Source organism: Megalops cyprinoides, chromosome 10 (genome assembly GCF_013368585.1).
Source record: "Megalops cyprinoides isolate fMegCyp1 chromosome 10, fMegCyp1.pri, whole genome shotgun sequence".
Lineage (NCBI taxonomy): Eukaryota > Metazoa > Chordata > Actinopteri > Elopiformes > Megalopidae > Megalops > Megalops cyprinoides.
Window position 1 is genome coordinate 11,348,420 of NC_050592.1, and position 18,822 is coordinate 11,367,241.

General features: G+C 40.6%; 2 protein-coding genes across 2 annotated transcripts; one reads left to right on the forward strand and one right to left on the reverse strand.

Moving 5' to 3' along the window:
• Positions 1 to 3,239: 3,239 nt before the first annotated feature.
• On the reverse strand, positions 3,240 to 5,627 carry si:dkey-87o1.2 (uncharacterized protein LOC796684 homolog). The gene is made up of 4 exons (XM_036539859.1): positions 5,148 to 5,627; positions 4,190 to 4,244; positions 3,443 to 3,560; positions 3,240 to 3,347 (listed from the first exon to the last, which is right to left on the reverse strand). The coding sequence occupies exons 1-4, from the start codon at positions 5,445 to 5,447 to the stop codon at positions 3,314 to 3,316; spliced, it is 507 nt and encodes a 168-aa protein (XP_036395752.1). The 5' UTR covers positions 5,448 to 5,627; the 3' UTR covers positions 3,240 to 3,313.
• A 1,061-nt stretch (positions 5,628 to 6,688) lies between these two features.
• Positions 6,689 to 12,478, forward strand: zgc:174935 (uncharacterized protein LOC796019 homolog). Its single transcript, XM_036539638.1, has 5 exons — positions 6,689 to 7,320; positions 7,854 to 7,908; positions 8,465 to 8,579; positions 8,957 to 9,148; positions 11,608 to 12,478. The coding sequence occupies exons 1-4, from the start codon at positions 7,024 to 7,026 to the stop codon at positions 9,120 to 9,122; spliced, it is 633 nt and encodes a 210-aa protein (XP_036395531.1). The 5' UTR covers positions 6,689 to 7,023; the 3' UTR covers positions 9,123 to 9,148; positions 11,608 to 12,478.
• The last annotated feature ends 6,344 nt before the right edge of the window (positions 12,479 to 18,822 follow it).

The following is an 18,822-nucleotide window of genomic DNA, read 5'->3' on the forward strand; positions in this document are numbered from 1 at the left end:
GCATGGTGTCGTCACCCATCATCAAGACGCCTATTTCCTGGAGGAGGGACGAAAACGTGTTGGTTTAGTCATGTGATAAGCATTCTTAGTAAGGTTATTGGTGCAAGCCGTTGTCAATCTTTACGCCACTTCACGAAAAATTATATACTGTACGACGCACACGAGACACCATGCGTAACCACTGTGTCGTAACTACGTTGCTACTGTATGCATACCGTTGGTGTACATTCCTGGCGTACGTGACTCGTACGCTGCGTGAATTCACTGATGTGTATTTCATCTGGATGGGACGTGGTGTAGCCCTCCACAGTATTATATCTGTACACAGAGTATAAAGATCAAAGGAAGTCCGCAGCAATTGTTCAGCTTCGATCTCATCAACGTTCTTTTTGTCACGTGTTAAGAGTAACGTGCATTTGTTGTATTGTTGTCATGTCAACGCAATCGCTGGTCAAGGCCAAAGGCAACATTCTTTCGGTCGAAAATTTCTTTAAAGTTTTTGTAGTTTTTTTTTTTAAACACAAGTATTGTTTAAACTCAGATACAAAAAAAGATTATGTTTACCTCTCGAAAATATTAAAAAAAAAGTTTGATTCTGTATGAACCATACGGATAATGTACCGTTGAACAAACCTGTACAAAGAGAGTGGAACAGTATGGAGGTAAGACGTCGGCGCTGATAAGACTTACACTCATTGTGTCAATACTTTTTGCCAGTTGTCCCTACCTGTAAACGCTGCTGAATGATCGTAAATACCTCCACCTGTCGTCATTTACCAGGGGACAAATAGTTTCGACATTTTGAAGTAGCAGTTTTAAACTAGCCAGGTTGGTTGGTCTAGATAACTGTCGTGTCTATGCTAATGAAACAGCTAAAACTACAAATGTATACAGTACAAGTACCATTAATCTAGTGTCTTAACCTCAAGTTTTTCCTTCCTGTTTTATAGACAGGTTCCCTCACTGCAGCAGAAGCGGACAGGTGTGGAACTTAATCTGTTTATTTGAGCCTGTAAATTATTTGCAACTAAAGTATTACCAACTCCCCTGGCCAAATGGTGTAAAGAATAACGACACATAATATAATTAAAATAGACCCCTTTTGAAAGGCCCACCCCTCTTCCATCTGCATGCCTTGGACCTCCTCTCTGCATTTACCTCTTACATCTCTCTTACATCAATTGGACAGAACTGGTTTGCCAAACTAGCCATCAGCCAATTAACTGTGCAGCTAAGATTTCAGTGTCCAACATGGTTGCATTCTTCTTGTCTGTCCATTGCAAGGACTGTAATGCAGATGGCTGAGCTTAGGAGATGGGCTCAGGGAGACTCATCGCTTTCGAACAGACACAGACAACTGACACTGGAGAGGGAGGCTGCTCTGGGGCGCACGGCACTGATCCTGGTAAATGGTTGGGTGTGTGAGCGATTGAGTATGGGAGTAAGTGACAGAAAGACTGGCAGGGCCTGGCAGAAAAGAAACTGAGACTGGGTAATAAGAAGCTATTTAACACGTGCTGCACAAGGAAGGTGTGGAAAAATGTCCGTGGATTCAGTTTGTCTGCAGTTGTATACTTTCAGTCAGCACTGGGTTACCCAATAATATGGTCTTCCATGCGGTGAGTTCAAAAAGCAAATGATCTAGTAGAGGCAGCTAGTCCATAGCTCAAGTCCACAGTCAGAGGTTGTTTTGCTTTGTCTACCCAGCAAACAGATACATAGTATATGATGCTTGCTGGGCATGTGTTGCCAGTGGGGCAGGCTGTGTTTGGTCTTTTGGGACCAGCTCTGGTCTTATTTTTCCGTCAGCACCTTGTGAAAGTTTGCTTGAGGTTTTATCCATTGAACTGTAGTAAGTTGATACAAGTTGCATTTTGTTGTACTTTGATTATGGAATCAGTTTTAGTGCATTGAATCAATGTGGTATGTCGTTTTGTAATTACCAGAATGCAAGCCTCAGAGTTTCAATATTACCCTATATGAAATTCCAGTTTCGTTACGGTGAGCCCTACATTGCTGAACAATCATACTCTCTCTCATACTCAGTTTAATTGACAATGTACATGTCTTTGTCCCTACAGGTGCGCAGAGCAGCTTTGCAAAACCTCCTGGAACAGGAGAGGCAGCAGTATACAGTGGAACTGAACCTGATTGGAAAGGCCTTTTATAAAGAAAGGATATAGACCACAAAGTGTTATTCCCCCTGAAGCAAAATTCCTGTTTTGTTCCTTGGATAAAAGAAGGTTTGGGGTGGGGCACAAAGCAGAAAAACTAGCCAGTGTGATCACCATATTGTAAAACTGATTAAAATGTGAATGTCATAAATCTCTCTAATAAAGAATGACAAACGATGACATTTGACTCTTTGGGAGTTTATTAATGAGAGTTAATGAAACTGTTCTGTTTTAGACTGACTAGGGAAAGAACCAGAAGGAGGAATATGTCGCAAAGTATTGTTGTGACAAGGTAACTGAAAATGAATATCTAGGTGCAGGGAACCCTCAATTGCTTCAATAAATATTTAGCTGTGTAAATGGATAGGATGTCAGCTGTGTACTGTAGGTCACCCTTAATAATGGTGTCTGCTGAGAAAAAAACTAGCACCATAAACCTAGTCAATAGCAAACCATGTCACAAAATAATATATTACCATTGGTATTGCTGACACACCCCTTATGAAAGTCAGCCAATAAAGTTGCAAGTTTTACTTTCTCGTATTTACGCCAACCTAATAAGCTCATCTTTAACTTATTTGTAATATAGTAGCACACAGAGGGCATAGTGTAGTGTTAAATTATGTGTATCAGCATGGATTGATGAGGAAATGAGATCGGGGAATGTCAGTGTTACAGAATGCAAACAGACTAGTTTGGCAGCAGTAGACGGTCTTCATCCTCCAAATGTCCGGGTAAACTGGTTCAACTGCAATGCTTACCTGCCAGTCTAAAAACAATGAATACACTGCCCTGACTATGACACTCATGCACATGCACTGTACAGTTTATTGCTATGCACACTGCTGGCAATGTTCAAAAGTCTTCACAAACACTGAAACTGCTCAGGAAGTGAAGTGCTTACTACAAACAATGCATTGTACAATTTAGTGCTATAAAAACTGTTTTTATTTTCAATGCAAAACATGAGAGTGTGTGTATGCATGTGTGCATTGTGGTGGTTGTGTGTGTATGTGTTTGTGTGTGTGTGTGTGTGTGTGTGTGTGTGTGTTTATGTATGGGGGTGGGGGGGGGGCTGGGGGCTGCGAAGTGTCCTAATTTGGTGGTGGTGGTGGTGGTGGGGGTCACTGCTGAAGGTCTTATTTTGGGGCCTCAAAAACTCCACACAGCTTCCTGTAAAAAAAGGTACACAGTATGAGGGGACACAGGGTCTCTGTGATGACACATGACACATGGCTTCATGGAATAGAAACGCTCCCTATACTTACTTTCCTTCCTCCAGATTCATGTCCACAAATTCACACAACTTCTTATCCCGATCTAGAATCTGCTGTTTCAGGCCTTTTATTTCCTCTTCTGCTTTCTTTTTCTCTGCTTCCTGCTCATCTGTAGAGAGAGGAGAGAGAACAATCAATAAATACCAATACCATAAACCATGAACACCTCACAGTATTCAGGACCAGACTGGTGGAGTTTAGTGAGTAGGGATTATGGTTTAAAATGCTGTTCATGCATGTTCACATTTTGGCACACACAAAACAGCATTCATAGATTCATTAAAACGTGTTGGTCTACATTCCTGTTTCATTTTAAGTAAGATGGGTTTGGCTTGTTTGATTAATGATTGTCAGTGCCAGATTATTGGCCGAGCCCTTCACAAATTCCTCAGACAGCCTCCATAATTGTTTGATTTGACTTTATCAACAGAAAATTGTGGACGTAAACTAAATAAACAAAATGAAATAAATGTTGGATGTCACAGTTAATGGTTTGTAAAGTACACACAAAATTGTAAGGGGTGCAGATGGGTTATGGGTTGCAACAGGAGCACAGACACTTAGATTAATTTAAGGACTTCATGAATAAAGGACACATTAAGTATACAGGTATACACAGGGGGCTGGTTAGGACCAAATGGACAGAGGAGTGGCAGGTTAGAAATGTTGGGGATGGGCAATTAAAGTACCATAATAAAAAACAATAGTGTATCCCTGCAACAAAATAAGTAGCCTTACCTTTCAGTTTTTTGAGAGATTCACTTACAGCAGTCCTTTTTTTCTCTGCCTCTGTCTTGGGTGTGAAAGGAAAAAGAAAAGAAGGAAATATGGGCAGGGAGACAGAAGAATTGGGTGAATAGGTGAGACAATTGGAGATACAGGGTAAAGGTCATGCAAAGGGGAGGGAGATTAAAGTCAGTGCAGTAAACAAGTGATTGTTAATTTAAATATGCAGCCAGGACTGCAATAAAACCAGTTTTTATTTGCACGGCATTAAAACATTAGCAATCTGTCAGCTATGTTTGGCAGTTAAACACATGTTTGGCAGTCAAACATCACTCCAATGTCATCTGTTTCATTATTGTATGATCATCACTGTTAGTATCTTGAAGTCACTTCATGTGAGCATATTAACAGAATGATGTAAATAACACATTAGAGTTGTCTTCATACCTGCAGTATACTGTATCATTGTGAGAAACTGGACATCATATTTCTACTACATTACCCTTACTACACAGGGTCCTAAAATTGCAATGAAAAGGAGCTATATTACCAGCCCTGTGTAGTCAAGGAGACAACAATAAAGCAGGTGCTAGGAAACAGGCACAGGTGTATCGTTTTTTAAAAAGTAACTTAGCTCGTTTACATTATTTGATTTTTGTCCATTATTTGTTAAACATTAACACACTATTCGGGCAGGGTGACCAAGATGCTACAAAGTCTAGCTTGCACCAATGTCTTGATATCACTCAGAGGGACACCTACTATGCATAGCCTTAGTTTATTCTTTAGTTTTTCTCAAAATGTGACATTCTCAGTCTCCTCACATTGATTAGCAGTTTCTACTGCTGTTAGATTGTCACCGTACTTCCTTAATAAGAATACACATTAAACACATAAACTGTTTAAAACTCTGTTCTAGTTCACGTTATTCTACATCAGCAGGATAACCTTGCAGAAAATTATTCTGTACCTTTTCAGCATTGCACTCCTCCACAGTCTTCTGAACCTTTCCGTTGGCAGCATTCATCTCCTGCTTCTTCTTTGTCAGGTCATCTTTCCTCAGGACAATAGGAGAGAGAAGGGCATTGATCTCCTGGATCTTCAGCTTTGCCTGGATGATCTCCTCCTCCCCTTTGCGCACCTGGTTTGAGGCAGTTTGCATCCGGGCCTTGATGTCTCGCATGGACATCTCTTGCTGGAAGGTCTGGTACATCAGGACCCCCATAATGCCGAGGCAGACGACGACCAGCGCGGTTGCCGCCCGCATCATTCTGCTGAGACAGGGGTCCACAGGGGAGCCGAGAGGAAAAAGGAATGGTGTGAGGACGTGTTTACGTGTACCTGTCTGCCTAACCACTTCTCTCAGTTTTGGATCATAACCTGTCTGTCCGTCCCTTCCTCTTCCCTCTGCTCAAACACCTCTGTCCCTCCCTATACACACTACTTCTGGTCGAGTGACTTTTAACCAGCTCTTCCTGTTTGATAGGACCAGAGGGCGGGTGAGACACGCAGTAAAAAAAGAAGAAAGAGAAAGAAAGTATGGGGCTGGAACACAAGGAACCAGGCTCTGTCATTGTTTTCTCCTCTTAGTTATTTCAGAAAAATTGCCCATATTGGATTGCATTTTGACCACACCTTTCTTATTACTGTTTGTTTTAGCGTTAAGCTGTGCTACACAGACTTTGTAAAACCACTTCAAACTGACATTTGAAGCAGCAGGTGACTGTCTCCGTAGTGCATACTGTCATGCGGGAAAAAGCGGTTAGACAAGATAAACCAGGGTACAAATAATTTCCCTACAGTTGCTCTCGCCTGCTTATCTATACCCCTCCCCCATCTTGCCACTATAAGCAACAAATGAACACCATTAGGAAAAATGCATTAAAGAATGGCCAACCTTGGATCCAAATCAGAATAAGTTTAATGTTCACAAGTTTTGTAATTTATGAAGTGACTATATTATGTTGAGCATATTCATTTGTGCATTTAATTTACTTCCTTCTTATGTTTAAAAACTGTGGGGTGACATCTATTTCTGACATTAATTTCATTTAACTTTGATGTCTACATTTCTAAGGGGGAACTTGCGATAGAATTTTAACCTCCATCCATTCGTATGTTTCAAATATTAATCCTCCACCCAAAAGGTAATTATTCACATGTACATGTATTTATGAACATGTACATGTATTTATAAACGATTTTACAAATGTAATCTTCCCAATAATTTTGGAACAAAACACCTGCTTATAACGTATATCGTTGTAATAGTTAGTCATCGGAGTTTAAAACGACTCCGAATTTCAGTTGCTTGTCCTATAGTGAGTACTCTCGTGTATATTAACAGCTGTTCCGTTTTTGTATCTGAGAGAATTAATTTTACGTACTTTACAGTATCTTCTGCGGGCTATTTTTCTTATTTAGACACCTAAGGGGGCGGAGACAGCAACAGGTTGGTTGAGAAAACACACCCCTCTTCGTTCTTTCAATATTTCCTCTGTCAATCTGAAGAAAAGAAGTGCTGAGATCTTGTCTACTGCTGAGTGGAGAACTGGCAGCTCGCGGGCGTGAGAGGCGTAGTAAGATTAAAGGAAGGAGAAAGCGATCGAACAACAAAATAGAAAATAATAACACTCAAAGAGCGATCCTTGTCTTTCGGAGAGTATACATTGGAGGCGAGCGAACGAGAAAGAGAGAAAGAAACTTGCTGACATCACGTGAGACAGGATCTACCAAATATATGTTATAACCACTTAAATATACTCTGTCTCTCGCCCTCGCTCTGTCTTTCTTTGATAGACCAGATGCGCATTCGCTTGCCTGCATACAAAACCGTCTAGATCATCATGAAGTTGCCTATCCTGGTTATGGTCGCTTCTTTGCTGACCAGTGCAGTGCTAGCCGTGTTCATTTTCATGAAGAAGAAAGAGATGATCCTCGTTTCCAAGAAGTCCTCCTTCCTGGACATAAAGGTCCGGGTGACTCAGGACGTGCTGGGAGAGTATCAAGCTGATGTGGACAAACTGCAGAAGCAGCTGGATGATAGCAGCAGTCTGGTAGCAGAGCTGAAAACGCAGCTGGGGGCCAATGAAGCAGAGGCTAAGAAGCTGAAGACTGCAGCCGAGGCCTGCCAGGGAGAGAAGGTGGGAAAGGGGGAGGGGGGGAGGGGGGTGCACAGATACAAAGGGGAGAGAGGGCAAAGGAAGGGATAGGACGGGTGTGGGATTAATGGGGAGACGATAAGGGCAAGAGAAAGCACGGAGAACAGAGGAACAATGTTGGAAAGGTGGAGGGAGGGAGGAGGCAGGGTGATAGCAGAAGGTGACAAAAAGTAAGGGCAGAATAAGAATTGCTAACACCACTGCGCACCACTTCAGATGCGCACCACTTCAGACACCCACTGTATGTGTTACAGGACTAACTCATTACATTACTAATACATGACAAAGAGGCAATACAGAGCTCAGTGTATCTGAACTCAAGAAGTTGGAGGAGAGGTGTATGGAAATAGGAGAGGTATAGGGAACAGGGAATATAAAAGGAGGTCCTGGGGAAATTATATGTAATTCTGTAGGTGCGTTTGTAAACGTGCATTTACAGGATGTTAAAAGGGATTTATGTTGCTCATCCATTTTCTTACTCTGTATTGCCCTCTTCCCTCTAATCAATTTTGTAGAAAAAGATGAATGATGAAATAACAAGCATTGATGGAGAGCAGAAAAATGTTAAGGGTAAGACGCTGTTCTTTTGCATTTCTTCAAATAAAATATGTAACATATGGGGAGGTTCAAAGTTCATGACCTTTTGTGGGAACATTGGTGATCTTTAACACCTGGCAGTTTAAAGTCACTGCAGATGTATAGTGTTCCCACAGTCAGAATAAATGTGATGTTTTGGGCTGTGTGTCTTCGTGATATCAGTGGAAACTATTTTGTTGATGGAAACAAAGAAACCTTCAGAAGCCATGGCCACTTTGAAAATGCTATATCTTCAAACACATTCTACCGTCAAAACTGTATTTTGGGGTTGGGGGAAGGTGTTTGGAACCCCAACATCAGAATATTTGCCTGTCCTGTTAAAACCTTCATTAAAATTCTCATTTCATCAGCATCAGTCTTCTCTACCCATGTCTCCAATGGCCAGGAGCAATCCCTTAGACAGACTCCAAGCCAACTAGAAGTACCGCAATAACCACATCAAACGCACATCACGCTTTGATCGTATGAAAATTCATATCTCCTGAAAATAATTTAGTGTTCAGAATTTAATATTTAAAACTTTGTGTAGCTCAGTTTGACAAGGAAAAGGAAGCCTGGACCAAGGAGACCGGTGACCTCAAGCAACAGATGGCACAGAAGAGCAAAGTGTGTGCCTTTGTGAAGAAAGATTCGCAAGAGGGCAAGTAAGTGGCCTCATTAGCTTGTGCACTGCAGTATGTAAAGTGGAGGGGGTCCACCTCCTTGGTTTCATCACATAGAGTTTATTAGAAGTTGTGAATATCCTTAGTTGTATTCATAAGTGTAACACAGACTAGGAGATATGAAGAAAACAAAAAAATAACCCTGAAATGTGAGGCAAGAAGGACGTTCAACTTGCTTTTACCAAAAGAGTGAATAAAACGTAGTGTGAAATAAAACCAGTTCAACATACAAGTGACCTTGTAATCATTCTGGAATGCTGTTTGCACATTTTAAAAACTGTTATAAAATGTTCTACATATTGTTTAAGGAAAATGTTGAAATGAGAAATTAGAAGAAAGTGGAATGCTGTTCCTTTTAGTAAACTGTGTGGGAATGAAATCCCGGAGGCCGAAAAGCCAGCGCCCGAAAAGCCTGCCCCCGAAAAGGCAGCCCCCGAAAAGGCAGAGGCGCCAAAGGCAGAGGCGCCAAAGGCAGAGGCCCCAAAGGCAGAGGCCCCAAAGGCAGAGGCAGGAAAACAGAAGTGAACACCCAGCTGCTTCAAAAAGCTCAGGTAGGACAAGGAATTATGTCACATGTGCTTCAGTACTTTTCCTGCTCTGGTGCTGCATGTTTTGGATGAAAGGATTTCACTGTGTGTGTGCGAGTGTGTGCGCGGTAGCACGCATATTCACGTGTTTCTTCAGCCTCGCATGTGTAAGCCCGGTCCTATGTGGCAGACAATGTATTCAATTGGACCTCTTTAAATGATGGACAGTGCCTTGCATTTGTTGAAGGAAAAAGGTAGAAAAAAGGAAGAGGAAAGAGAATACAGGAGAAACCCAACGCTGCCATGCATGGAAGAGAAAGAGAAGGAAGCAAGAAACAAAAGCTGCAGGAAATGACAGTGACTACAAGTACCTCTTTAACATCAAATTAAATTTAAAAAAAAAATGCCAAAAGAATTGTGGTAGAAGTGGAAAATCAGCTCGTGTTCTGGCACTGTCAAAGCTTCGTTTCTTTAATTACTGCAATTAATGGCTCTCAAGGTTGAGAGAAGAAAAGCTGTGCGCCTCCAACAAGACTGGTCTAGCAGCATTCTGACCCACTCAGTCACACACCCTCTCTTTCTCTCTTTCACTCACACACACACACACACACACACACACACAACAACGTGTTTGAAGTTACACTATATGGCCAAAAGTATGTGGACACCTGACCATCACACCTATACGAGCTTATTGGACATCCCATTCCAAACCCATTGGCATTAATATGGAGTTGCCCCCCCCCTTTTGCAGCTATAACAGCCTCCACTCTTCTGGGAAGGCTTTCCACCAGATTTTGGAGTTTGTCAGTGGGAATTTGTGCCCATTCAGCCAAAAGAGCATTTGTGAGGTCAGGCACTGATGTTGGATGAACGAGAAGGCCTGGCTCGCAATTGGCGTTCTAATTCATCCCAAAGGTGTTCAGTGGGGCTGAGATCAGGGCTTTGCAGGCCACTGGAGTTCCTCGACACCAAACTTGTCAAACTATGTCTTTATGGACGTTGCTTTGGGCACAGGGGCACAGTCATGCTGGAACAGGAAAGGGCCTTCCCCAAACTGTTGCCACAAAATTGGAAGCATACAATTGTCTAAAATGTCTTTCTATTCTAATTGTCTAATGTTACCCTTCACTGGAACTAGGGGGCCTAGCCCAAACCCTGAAAAACAGCCCCAGACCATTATCCCTCCTCCACCAAAGTTTACAGAAGGCACTGTGCATTCCGGTAGGTAGCGCTCTCCTGGCATCTGCCAAACCCAGATTTGTCAGCCCTCAGCGGCCTCGCTCTGTAAGTTTGCGTGGTCTACCGCCTCATGGCTGAGCTGTTGTTGCCCCTAGACGCTTCCACTTGACAGTAATAGCACTTACAGTTGACCATGGCAGATCTAGCAGGGCAGAAATTTCGCGAACTGACTTGTGGCAAAGATGGCATCCTATGACAGTGCCACGTTTAAAGTCACTGAGCTCTCCAGTATGACCCATTCTACTTCCAAGGTCTGTCTATGGAGATTGCATGGCTATGTGCTTGATTTTATGCACCTGTTAACAACTGGTACGGCTGAAACGTGAACTCAATAATTGGGAGGGGTGTCCACATACCTTTGGCCATATAGTGTATGTGCCCATTGTGCAAACATTTTATCTGTTGGTCAGTCAATAAGGAAGGTGAGAAAGTGTGCACAATATATCCCGTCACACAAAATAATGATTCGGTGATGAACTGTTGCATTAAAAATACCTGTAGTAAATAACAGTTTGGGCTTCCACCAATGAAAACACACCAGTGCCCCCTGCAGTCTGTTTTCACCAATGGTAGATTTAAGTACACTATAACCCAGATCTGGAGTGGCTGTTTCAATGCTGATGACTCAACAAGCTCTGTAGATTTCTACCTATCTCTTCCTCTTAAAGAAAAGCAAACACACTTTTTATCACTGCAACTTCTACTTTTAGGCTGTCTCATACTGTAGGTGTTGTCTGTCCATTTCACTTTCCTCTTACTTGTGTTCCCCATGTTCCGCTTTATCTGTGAGTCAAACCTTTTGAATAATATTGCAGTTGTCCTGTCTAACACAGCATTTTATATGAAAAAACTGTTTGTATTGACACAGTGAAGGGGCGCTCTTAATTCTTTTTTTTTTCCAGTTTTGAACAGTGTATGATCTGTTCAATATCATTTTCTGTTTGACCTGAACTGTCCAGCTTTGTGAAGATCAATTACTTTAAAAGTCTTTTAAGGTGAAAACTTTAAGGCCAGACTCTCGCTTATCCCTTTTCCTCCTCTGATTCACTGCTTTTCTTGGAACACATCTATTCTCCCCTCATCTCTCACTGTTTGCAGAGGGAGGAACCAGTCTGCTTTTTGTCAAATAGACTGAGTGTCTTATTACTGTATGTTCACAGTTGTACAGATGCTGCACTATGCGGTTGAATGTTTATCCACTGTGCCAAGCTAACACAGGTGTATTTCTTTGTCTTTCCAAGGCAGAGAAAGAGATGGAGCAGGGAGAAAGCAAGACAAACCAAAGATAAAATGGATGAAGACCTGCAGCTGGTTCTTTGTATCTGTTTTATTTGTTCCAGCTGTGTTTCTCTTCACCACCATCTCTTCACCCCCCACCACCACTTTATGTTGATGGCTGCCCCAAAACTTAAGTTTTTTTTTATGGATTAAAGGCATTGAAAAGTGAAAAGTAAAACTTACAATTACAGTTACTATAGCTGTTGGTGATCACTGAATATTAATATTTTCAAAATGTGAAATATTCCCTTTAAGGATATCATTTCTATCTCGTACCTTCTCCCTTGCTTGTGTGTGTATTTCTGCATTTTGTGTGTATTTTTTTTTTTTTGGGGTATGTATGGATTGAAATTGAGTCCTGTCACCCTGTACCCCTCTCCTGTCATTAACCTTGCCTGGGACTGTGTGTATCTCTGACCCCCCCTTAGGGTCTGTCCCTGTAATACATCTGTGTATGTCTGTTCATTCGCATTGACCATTTGGAAATGCTGCATCCCATCGCTCCCCATCTCATCATCACAGGGTCACCTTGTGATGGGCGTTCCGTTGCCCTAGCAGCCATCCCGGAAACCACATGTCCAATCAAAAGCCTCTGACAAGAGACAGGAGACCCAATGAGCAGCTTAAACACAGAACTTGATTAAATAAACTTGGTTTCATAGGCCAGTTGTGTGATTACATGTATTTACAATTAACAGCATGCAAATACTTTTCTACAACTGACTAACTCATACGCTCAGTAATAGAAAGGCCAAAGGTCTTAATTAAAGACACAGAAATGACAATGACGATGATAGACAGCAATCATACATCTGTGCAGAAAATCAGATTTTATATATATATATATATATATATATATATATATATGTATATATATACACACTTGAATGTAAATTTCCCCAAGACATAAAATAACCCGTAGTGCAATATTGTATCACAAGCTGATGAGGATGTTCTCTCTGAAAACTAAACAGTCAGTTTTTCGATATCTTTGTGTTTGCTATTGTGATTCCTTTTTAGAAGAAAATAGCTTCAAATGTGCATTTTATTCTTGGAGAGAGATCTCTCTCAAAATAATGTCTAGTTTGGACATAAAAGAAAAAAAAATGTTACAGTTTTTGTTCTATCACCCGAGTAGTGTGTGAACAGAAGTATTGACTATGTCCACTCTTAACTCTCTCTCCCTCTCTCTCTCTCTCTCTCTCTCGCCCACTCTCTTTCGGTTCCATTCTTTCTCCAGAGAACACTGTCCCGAGGCTTACAATTAGGGAGGCAATTAGAGCACTGCCATTCCGCCCAACTGATTCCAGAAGGTCATTGTTTCTGTTTGGGGTAGTGGTGGGTACAGCTGTGATGGTAACAGAGGTTCAGATAGACAGAAGAAAACAGGATAGTGAAAAACGGAACTTCTCCCATCATAACGAAATGCAGCGTTCAATACAATAGTGTCTTTCACTATTAATGATTGTGATTATACAATCATATAGTATTGAATGGGGAATCATATATAAGAAAAGCAATAAACAAATAAACGATGTTATCATTTTCATTATTATTAAGTGTAATTACTACTGGTCATGGATGGTGAACAGTGCTGGGAAACTGTTCATAATGAGCGCAAAGCATTGAAAATCATTTGTCTTTTGTGTTCTGTTCTGTGAAAGAGCTTTCACAGGAGTGAGTACATCTTTAATTATACTCTTTGATCTTATTTGAATTGAGTCCACTGAAAAAAAAAGGAACTGGCTGATATGTCAGCAGGTGAAAACAACGCTGTGTTTGTTTAGTGAGACAGGATGTAAATTTTCACGGATATTGCAGCTAAGTTCATTTTATGTTTTTGCATAATGCAGAGAAACATCAAACAGTATCAGGTTATATCACACAGCCAATGCATTCACCTACAAATTTATAATGAGCAAACTTGGTAAAGGGCTGCCAAAATATCTTACAGGCCAAATTCCATGCACATCATTGCAATGAAGTGCAGTGAGTTTTGCATGCAACACTGAAATTCCAATTACATTTTTCAATGGATTTAATTTAGCACACCGACAGGGAAGCTTCTGTGTGAAAGCACCTTGGGTGCTTGGATCTCTAAAAGGAAAGAAAAAATGACATTGTTTCCTTAACATAAAATGTGTTACTTAAACATATGTCTAAAAAATGCATGTTTTACAGGAGATATATTCTAATTTTGAATATATTTTCAAATATATATACAGAAATACATAGTTTACATATTGTATAAATAAACATTTTTTAAATAATATTTTATACTGAGTGTTAAACAAGTGAAAAGTTTCTTAACTAGCTGTTGTTTACATCCCAGTTTCCAGACTTCTGCGTTGTCAGACTTCAGTGGCAGAAAACTTGTAACCCTGACATATGGCTGATGATATTAAATTGTGACCTTCACGGTCTGCAACAGGGAAATGAGATCAGTTAAGAGCGAAACATTGGGGGAATGAGCAGAAGGTTTTATTGATGGTCATGGGAGTGTGTGTGTGTGTGTGTGTGTGGGGGGGGGTGTATGGGGCTGAACTATGGGCTTCAGTGTTTTGGAGCCTGACTTGAACAGGCACAATTAATGTGTAAGCCTTTATGTGAAATCAACAATGCAACTGATGCCAAAATGGAAATTTGGGCATGAAATGCAAAATGCCACTGGAATTAGTAACACAACTAATTCAGGAAGTTTGTGGTGGTAAAAATCCATAATAGCACATGCAGAAAAAAAACAGTACTATAACTCCAACCAGTAAGCTCCTCCTGTGCAAGTCAAAGAAAAAAAAAAACTTTACAGGCATTTACATATTTCATGCACATACTTTACTGGCATTTACCCATTTCCCACTAACCTGGAGACCCTGTATGCATATATACTGTATTGGAGTATTTGAAAGTTCCTGACAGTGTGAGTTCACAGATGAATGGAAATCAGCCTTATTGATCCCATAATGCACAGGGAAGAGCTGCAGGGCTCACTAATCAATACACCATTAATTAGACAGAGAAAAAGTCCATGTGCTGAGGCACGTCCCAGTACTGGCCAGGGTATATAAACACTGTCCCACAGAGGACTCCAACCGCATACTGACACACGAGCCACTATACTGACACACCGCTTCGGAGACACACTCATCCTATGCCTACACACTCACCACCAACATTACCGCACACAACAGCAGGACACCTCCATACTGGCTGACAGCTTCTGCACACCGCCACAATGACCATTACACTAGCATGCACATGAAGACAGACTACCGCACACTCACTGCAGCATTATTACAGACAGGGCCATCCTAACATATTCATTACTACCTTGACTTACAGATAGTTTAGCACTAGGTGATGCACAGGACACAAGAGGAACACTCACCACAATACTGACAGACAGTTCATCACATCATATACATGTTACATAAAAATGGATCTTCACAATGATACATGCTGTAGTGTGCTCCACAAAGAGCCTGGGGGATGAGGAGAAGTACTTTACTAGCAAAGTATTAAACTGCCTTCTATCATTCCATCGCATAGAAGACAGGTTGCTAAACTTATTTCATTACACACATCGCAACTCCATAATGGTGATGCTTAATTGCAGAGGACTACCTGGCTAGACATCGTGATTGTGAGTACAGATGCGCAATATCTTATTCTGTGTTTACGTGTGCGAATCTCTCAGTCTGTCTATGTTTGAATGTGAGGACTCTGAGTGAGTACCAGTGTTTTAACTGATGTGTCTGTGTTGGTCTGCACTACTACTGTGTCAGTATACCCACATGTTCTCCCTAATGCACCTGTCTGAGTGTGGTTTGACATCAGACTTGCTTTGTCACACCATTTCTGGCCCTCTTTTCCTAATGTCTACCATCTTACCCTCAGTACTCTGTGTGCTAGCTAGCGCAGCTCCAATCCAACAATTTATTTCAAGTTTCCCATCTTTAAATTTCTCTCCATCCTTTAAAGTTCTCTCCATTAATGTCAAACTATCTTTTGCTATCCTTCATGGAGATTTTTTTTTTTCATTTCTCTCACCTGTTTGTTTCATCCTCAGGAAAAGGATGTGTTTTGCTTCAATTGCAGGTACACACGACAGACCAATGGGGCTTCTTCTAGACCAAGAGCTGTGTGATATGTTTGATATTCGGTTGTTCTCCAGGTTAACACGTCAACTAAATATCAGACATATTCCTACAGACCTTGGGCATGTTCTGCACTGATGGCAAAGCAACACCGACAGCTTTGAGCTACAGGAGTCATACTCTGTTATGATTGTGACATAACTCTCCTGCTACGAGAATAACAGCTATCTGTCATAACACATGTGTTTGATGACGTTGCACTGAATGTCCCAAAATAGAAGATGGCATAAAGTACGATTTTCTACTTCTCTGTATGTTTAATACTTGCTGCTGAAATATCTTGTTATTATCTCTGTGCCAGAGTGGCGTAAGTGATAAGTAACAATAAAAATATGCTTAGTTCTATCAACTGACCTACCATGTGAAGCCAAAAGGATATGGCTTCGACAACTATTTCTATTTATAAAACTGCATATGAATTAGTATTGCCTTAGTCATGCTTGATTAATATCAGGATTATAATAAAATTTTAAAAGATCCATATAATTGCCCCCTTTTGTAAGTCATTGTTTCATGGTGCTTGCTGGGTGACTATGTTAAGCTGTAGGTTTGTGTGTTCATAGTATTCACAGGACTATTCAGTTTTAATGTGCTGCAGAAGATCAGGTTCTGAGAACAGTGCTGTGACTAAAAAAGTCACATTATTTAAAAGAGAAATGCTCATTACTGCAAACCAGCATATCTGGTTAAGTTTATAATGCACTGGTGAATACACTTCGCTGAAAATCTGTACAGATGGAAGTGGCAGAAGCTCTGGCTCCAACTCCAGGTTTTTCAGCCACTCTCACATAAGGTGCATGTGGATAAGTGTAACTTACTCCCCGCCACCCTCAATGAAAGCCAAAAAACAGGTGCTGCTGCCATCAATTTCTGCCAAGCAAAATAGTACTGAAGATGCTGAAATAAAGCTGGGCTGTAAGAGGCTGCACATTGTGATGCTTCACAACCATAACTACTATGCTGCATTTCACTTTAACATAGCATACCCTGCCTATCACCTTTCATTGAAGTGTCACGCAAACCAATAAAAACATGGTTAAGCACATGAAAGAGAATTTAAATGCCAACCTTATGGTACTTAACCATGTTAGAAACCTTCAACCCTGTTTGCAGTTTCAACACTTAAGAATTGCTATCCCCAGTTTATATGCAAACACGTGCATGAACCACATGTGAAGCTGAGGGCACGCCACATCACCCTGTAGCACTATGACTTAATAACTCCTGATTACAAATTCATTTGAGAGAGCACAACCGGAGGACCAATATCTGGAGGCTGTATTACACATTTTTCAAAGAAATACACGTAATAATCTATTTTTGCGTTGGAGCGGCCTGTGCTTTTACATGACTGCTACACAGTACATCCAGTGATATACTTTTTGCAACTTTCAGCACTTATAAAAATGGACGTTGCTTATGCCAAAAGGATGCTCACATACATGTTAATTTTCATTTAATGTCAGTTTATACATTTTTCATTAAATTAAATGTAATCATTATGAAGGTGCTATGTTGACTAAATGTATTAACAGGTTTTTAATGAAATTGTCTCCAGGATCTTGAATAGGCCATGACAAAAGAAGTTACTCAACCTTAAAAGTTGATTTTCTTTGGATGTATATATACAGAAATCCTAATACATTATTACTTACAACCCATCCATTTCAGAAGAACAAGCTTGACCAATGGATACGTAATGATGACTCATTAAATAAATTAGCAGTTTAAACTGCTTCGGTAGACATGTATTAATACACTTTGAACACACAGATTTCACAAATGCATAAACTACAACATTTTACAAAAAGCTTTTTGGAAGGTCTGAATGAAAGTTTGATGAATATTATCCATTTGAATAGGCAAAACTGAAGGGTGGTGGATTTGTGCAGAAAAGGTGCATTCAGTGTTAGAGCCTTGACCAAGGCAATCAAACTGGACCGAGATGCAAAGGTGTTTAAATATGTCAAAGCATCCTGGACCAGTGATGGTAATTTCTTCTGGACCAAACTGCTACAATGGAAATATCCTCCTACAGTTGGTATGTTGTGTTATTTACCAACACCAGAGGGCGCTACAATCAATGGCTCTGGCCTTGAGCAGTAAAAAAGCACCTGCACTCTATACAATACGGCCTTGCTTTGTGAGTGTGTTTGGCCAGTTTATGGTGTTGTGTTTCTTTGAGCATCTCCCCATGCTTTATCAGCATGTACAGGACAGCACGTACAAACAAGCTTCTGTAGTGAAGAAAACCCCTGAGATAATCAACACTGCTCACCAAGATAAAGTGCGTGTCTGTGTACACACAGAAACCTAATTTTACCATTCAGAGACTTTAAGAGAAAGAAAATCAATATACGATTTCCAAGGCATGCCAAATGACATAAAATGTCATATTCCCTGAAACTGTTATGTGACCTTTGCATCATTAACCAATACTGACCATGTAACAGACAGAGCAGTAATGAGACAAGGTCACAGCCCTCCTTCAGGACTGACTCACTGACACTGTTCAGATGCTTAATCAAAGGTGTTTATGTATATAGATATACAGTATATACAGATATATTCATTTTTCATATTTACTATTGGTGATTTAGATGAGTTTGTTGAACACCAACTGATTTAGTGATAGAGAATTATTGCATGGGGATTATACACAATCAAACTGATTCACAATCTGTGGTTTCATAATAGATTTGGAACCCCCCAAAAGACATTTCAAAGACTGAATCAGGCCATGGCAAGCTATCCTGTAAAATAAATAATGAACAGAGCAATTGGCTGACAATGTATGCAACAGTGCTGTGGTTAAAATCTTATCTACACTGGCACACTGTATGTACAGCAACAATCACTACAAAAAGACATGATGAGGGTAAATATTGCTCTATGTGGGAGACCAAGAGATACTAATTCAGTTAATTCCATTAATACAATTTAGAAAGATTGAAAGGAGTGAAAAAGACAGACATACAATTCTTCCCCGCCCTCCAAGACAGAACAAGAGAGACTGATAGAGAA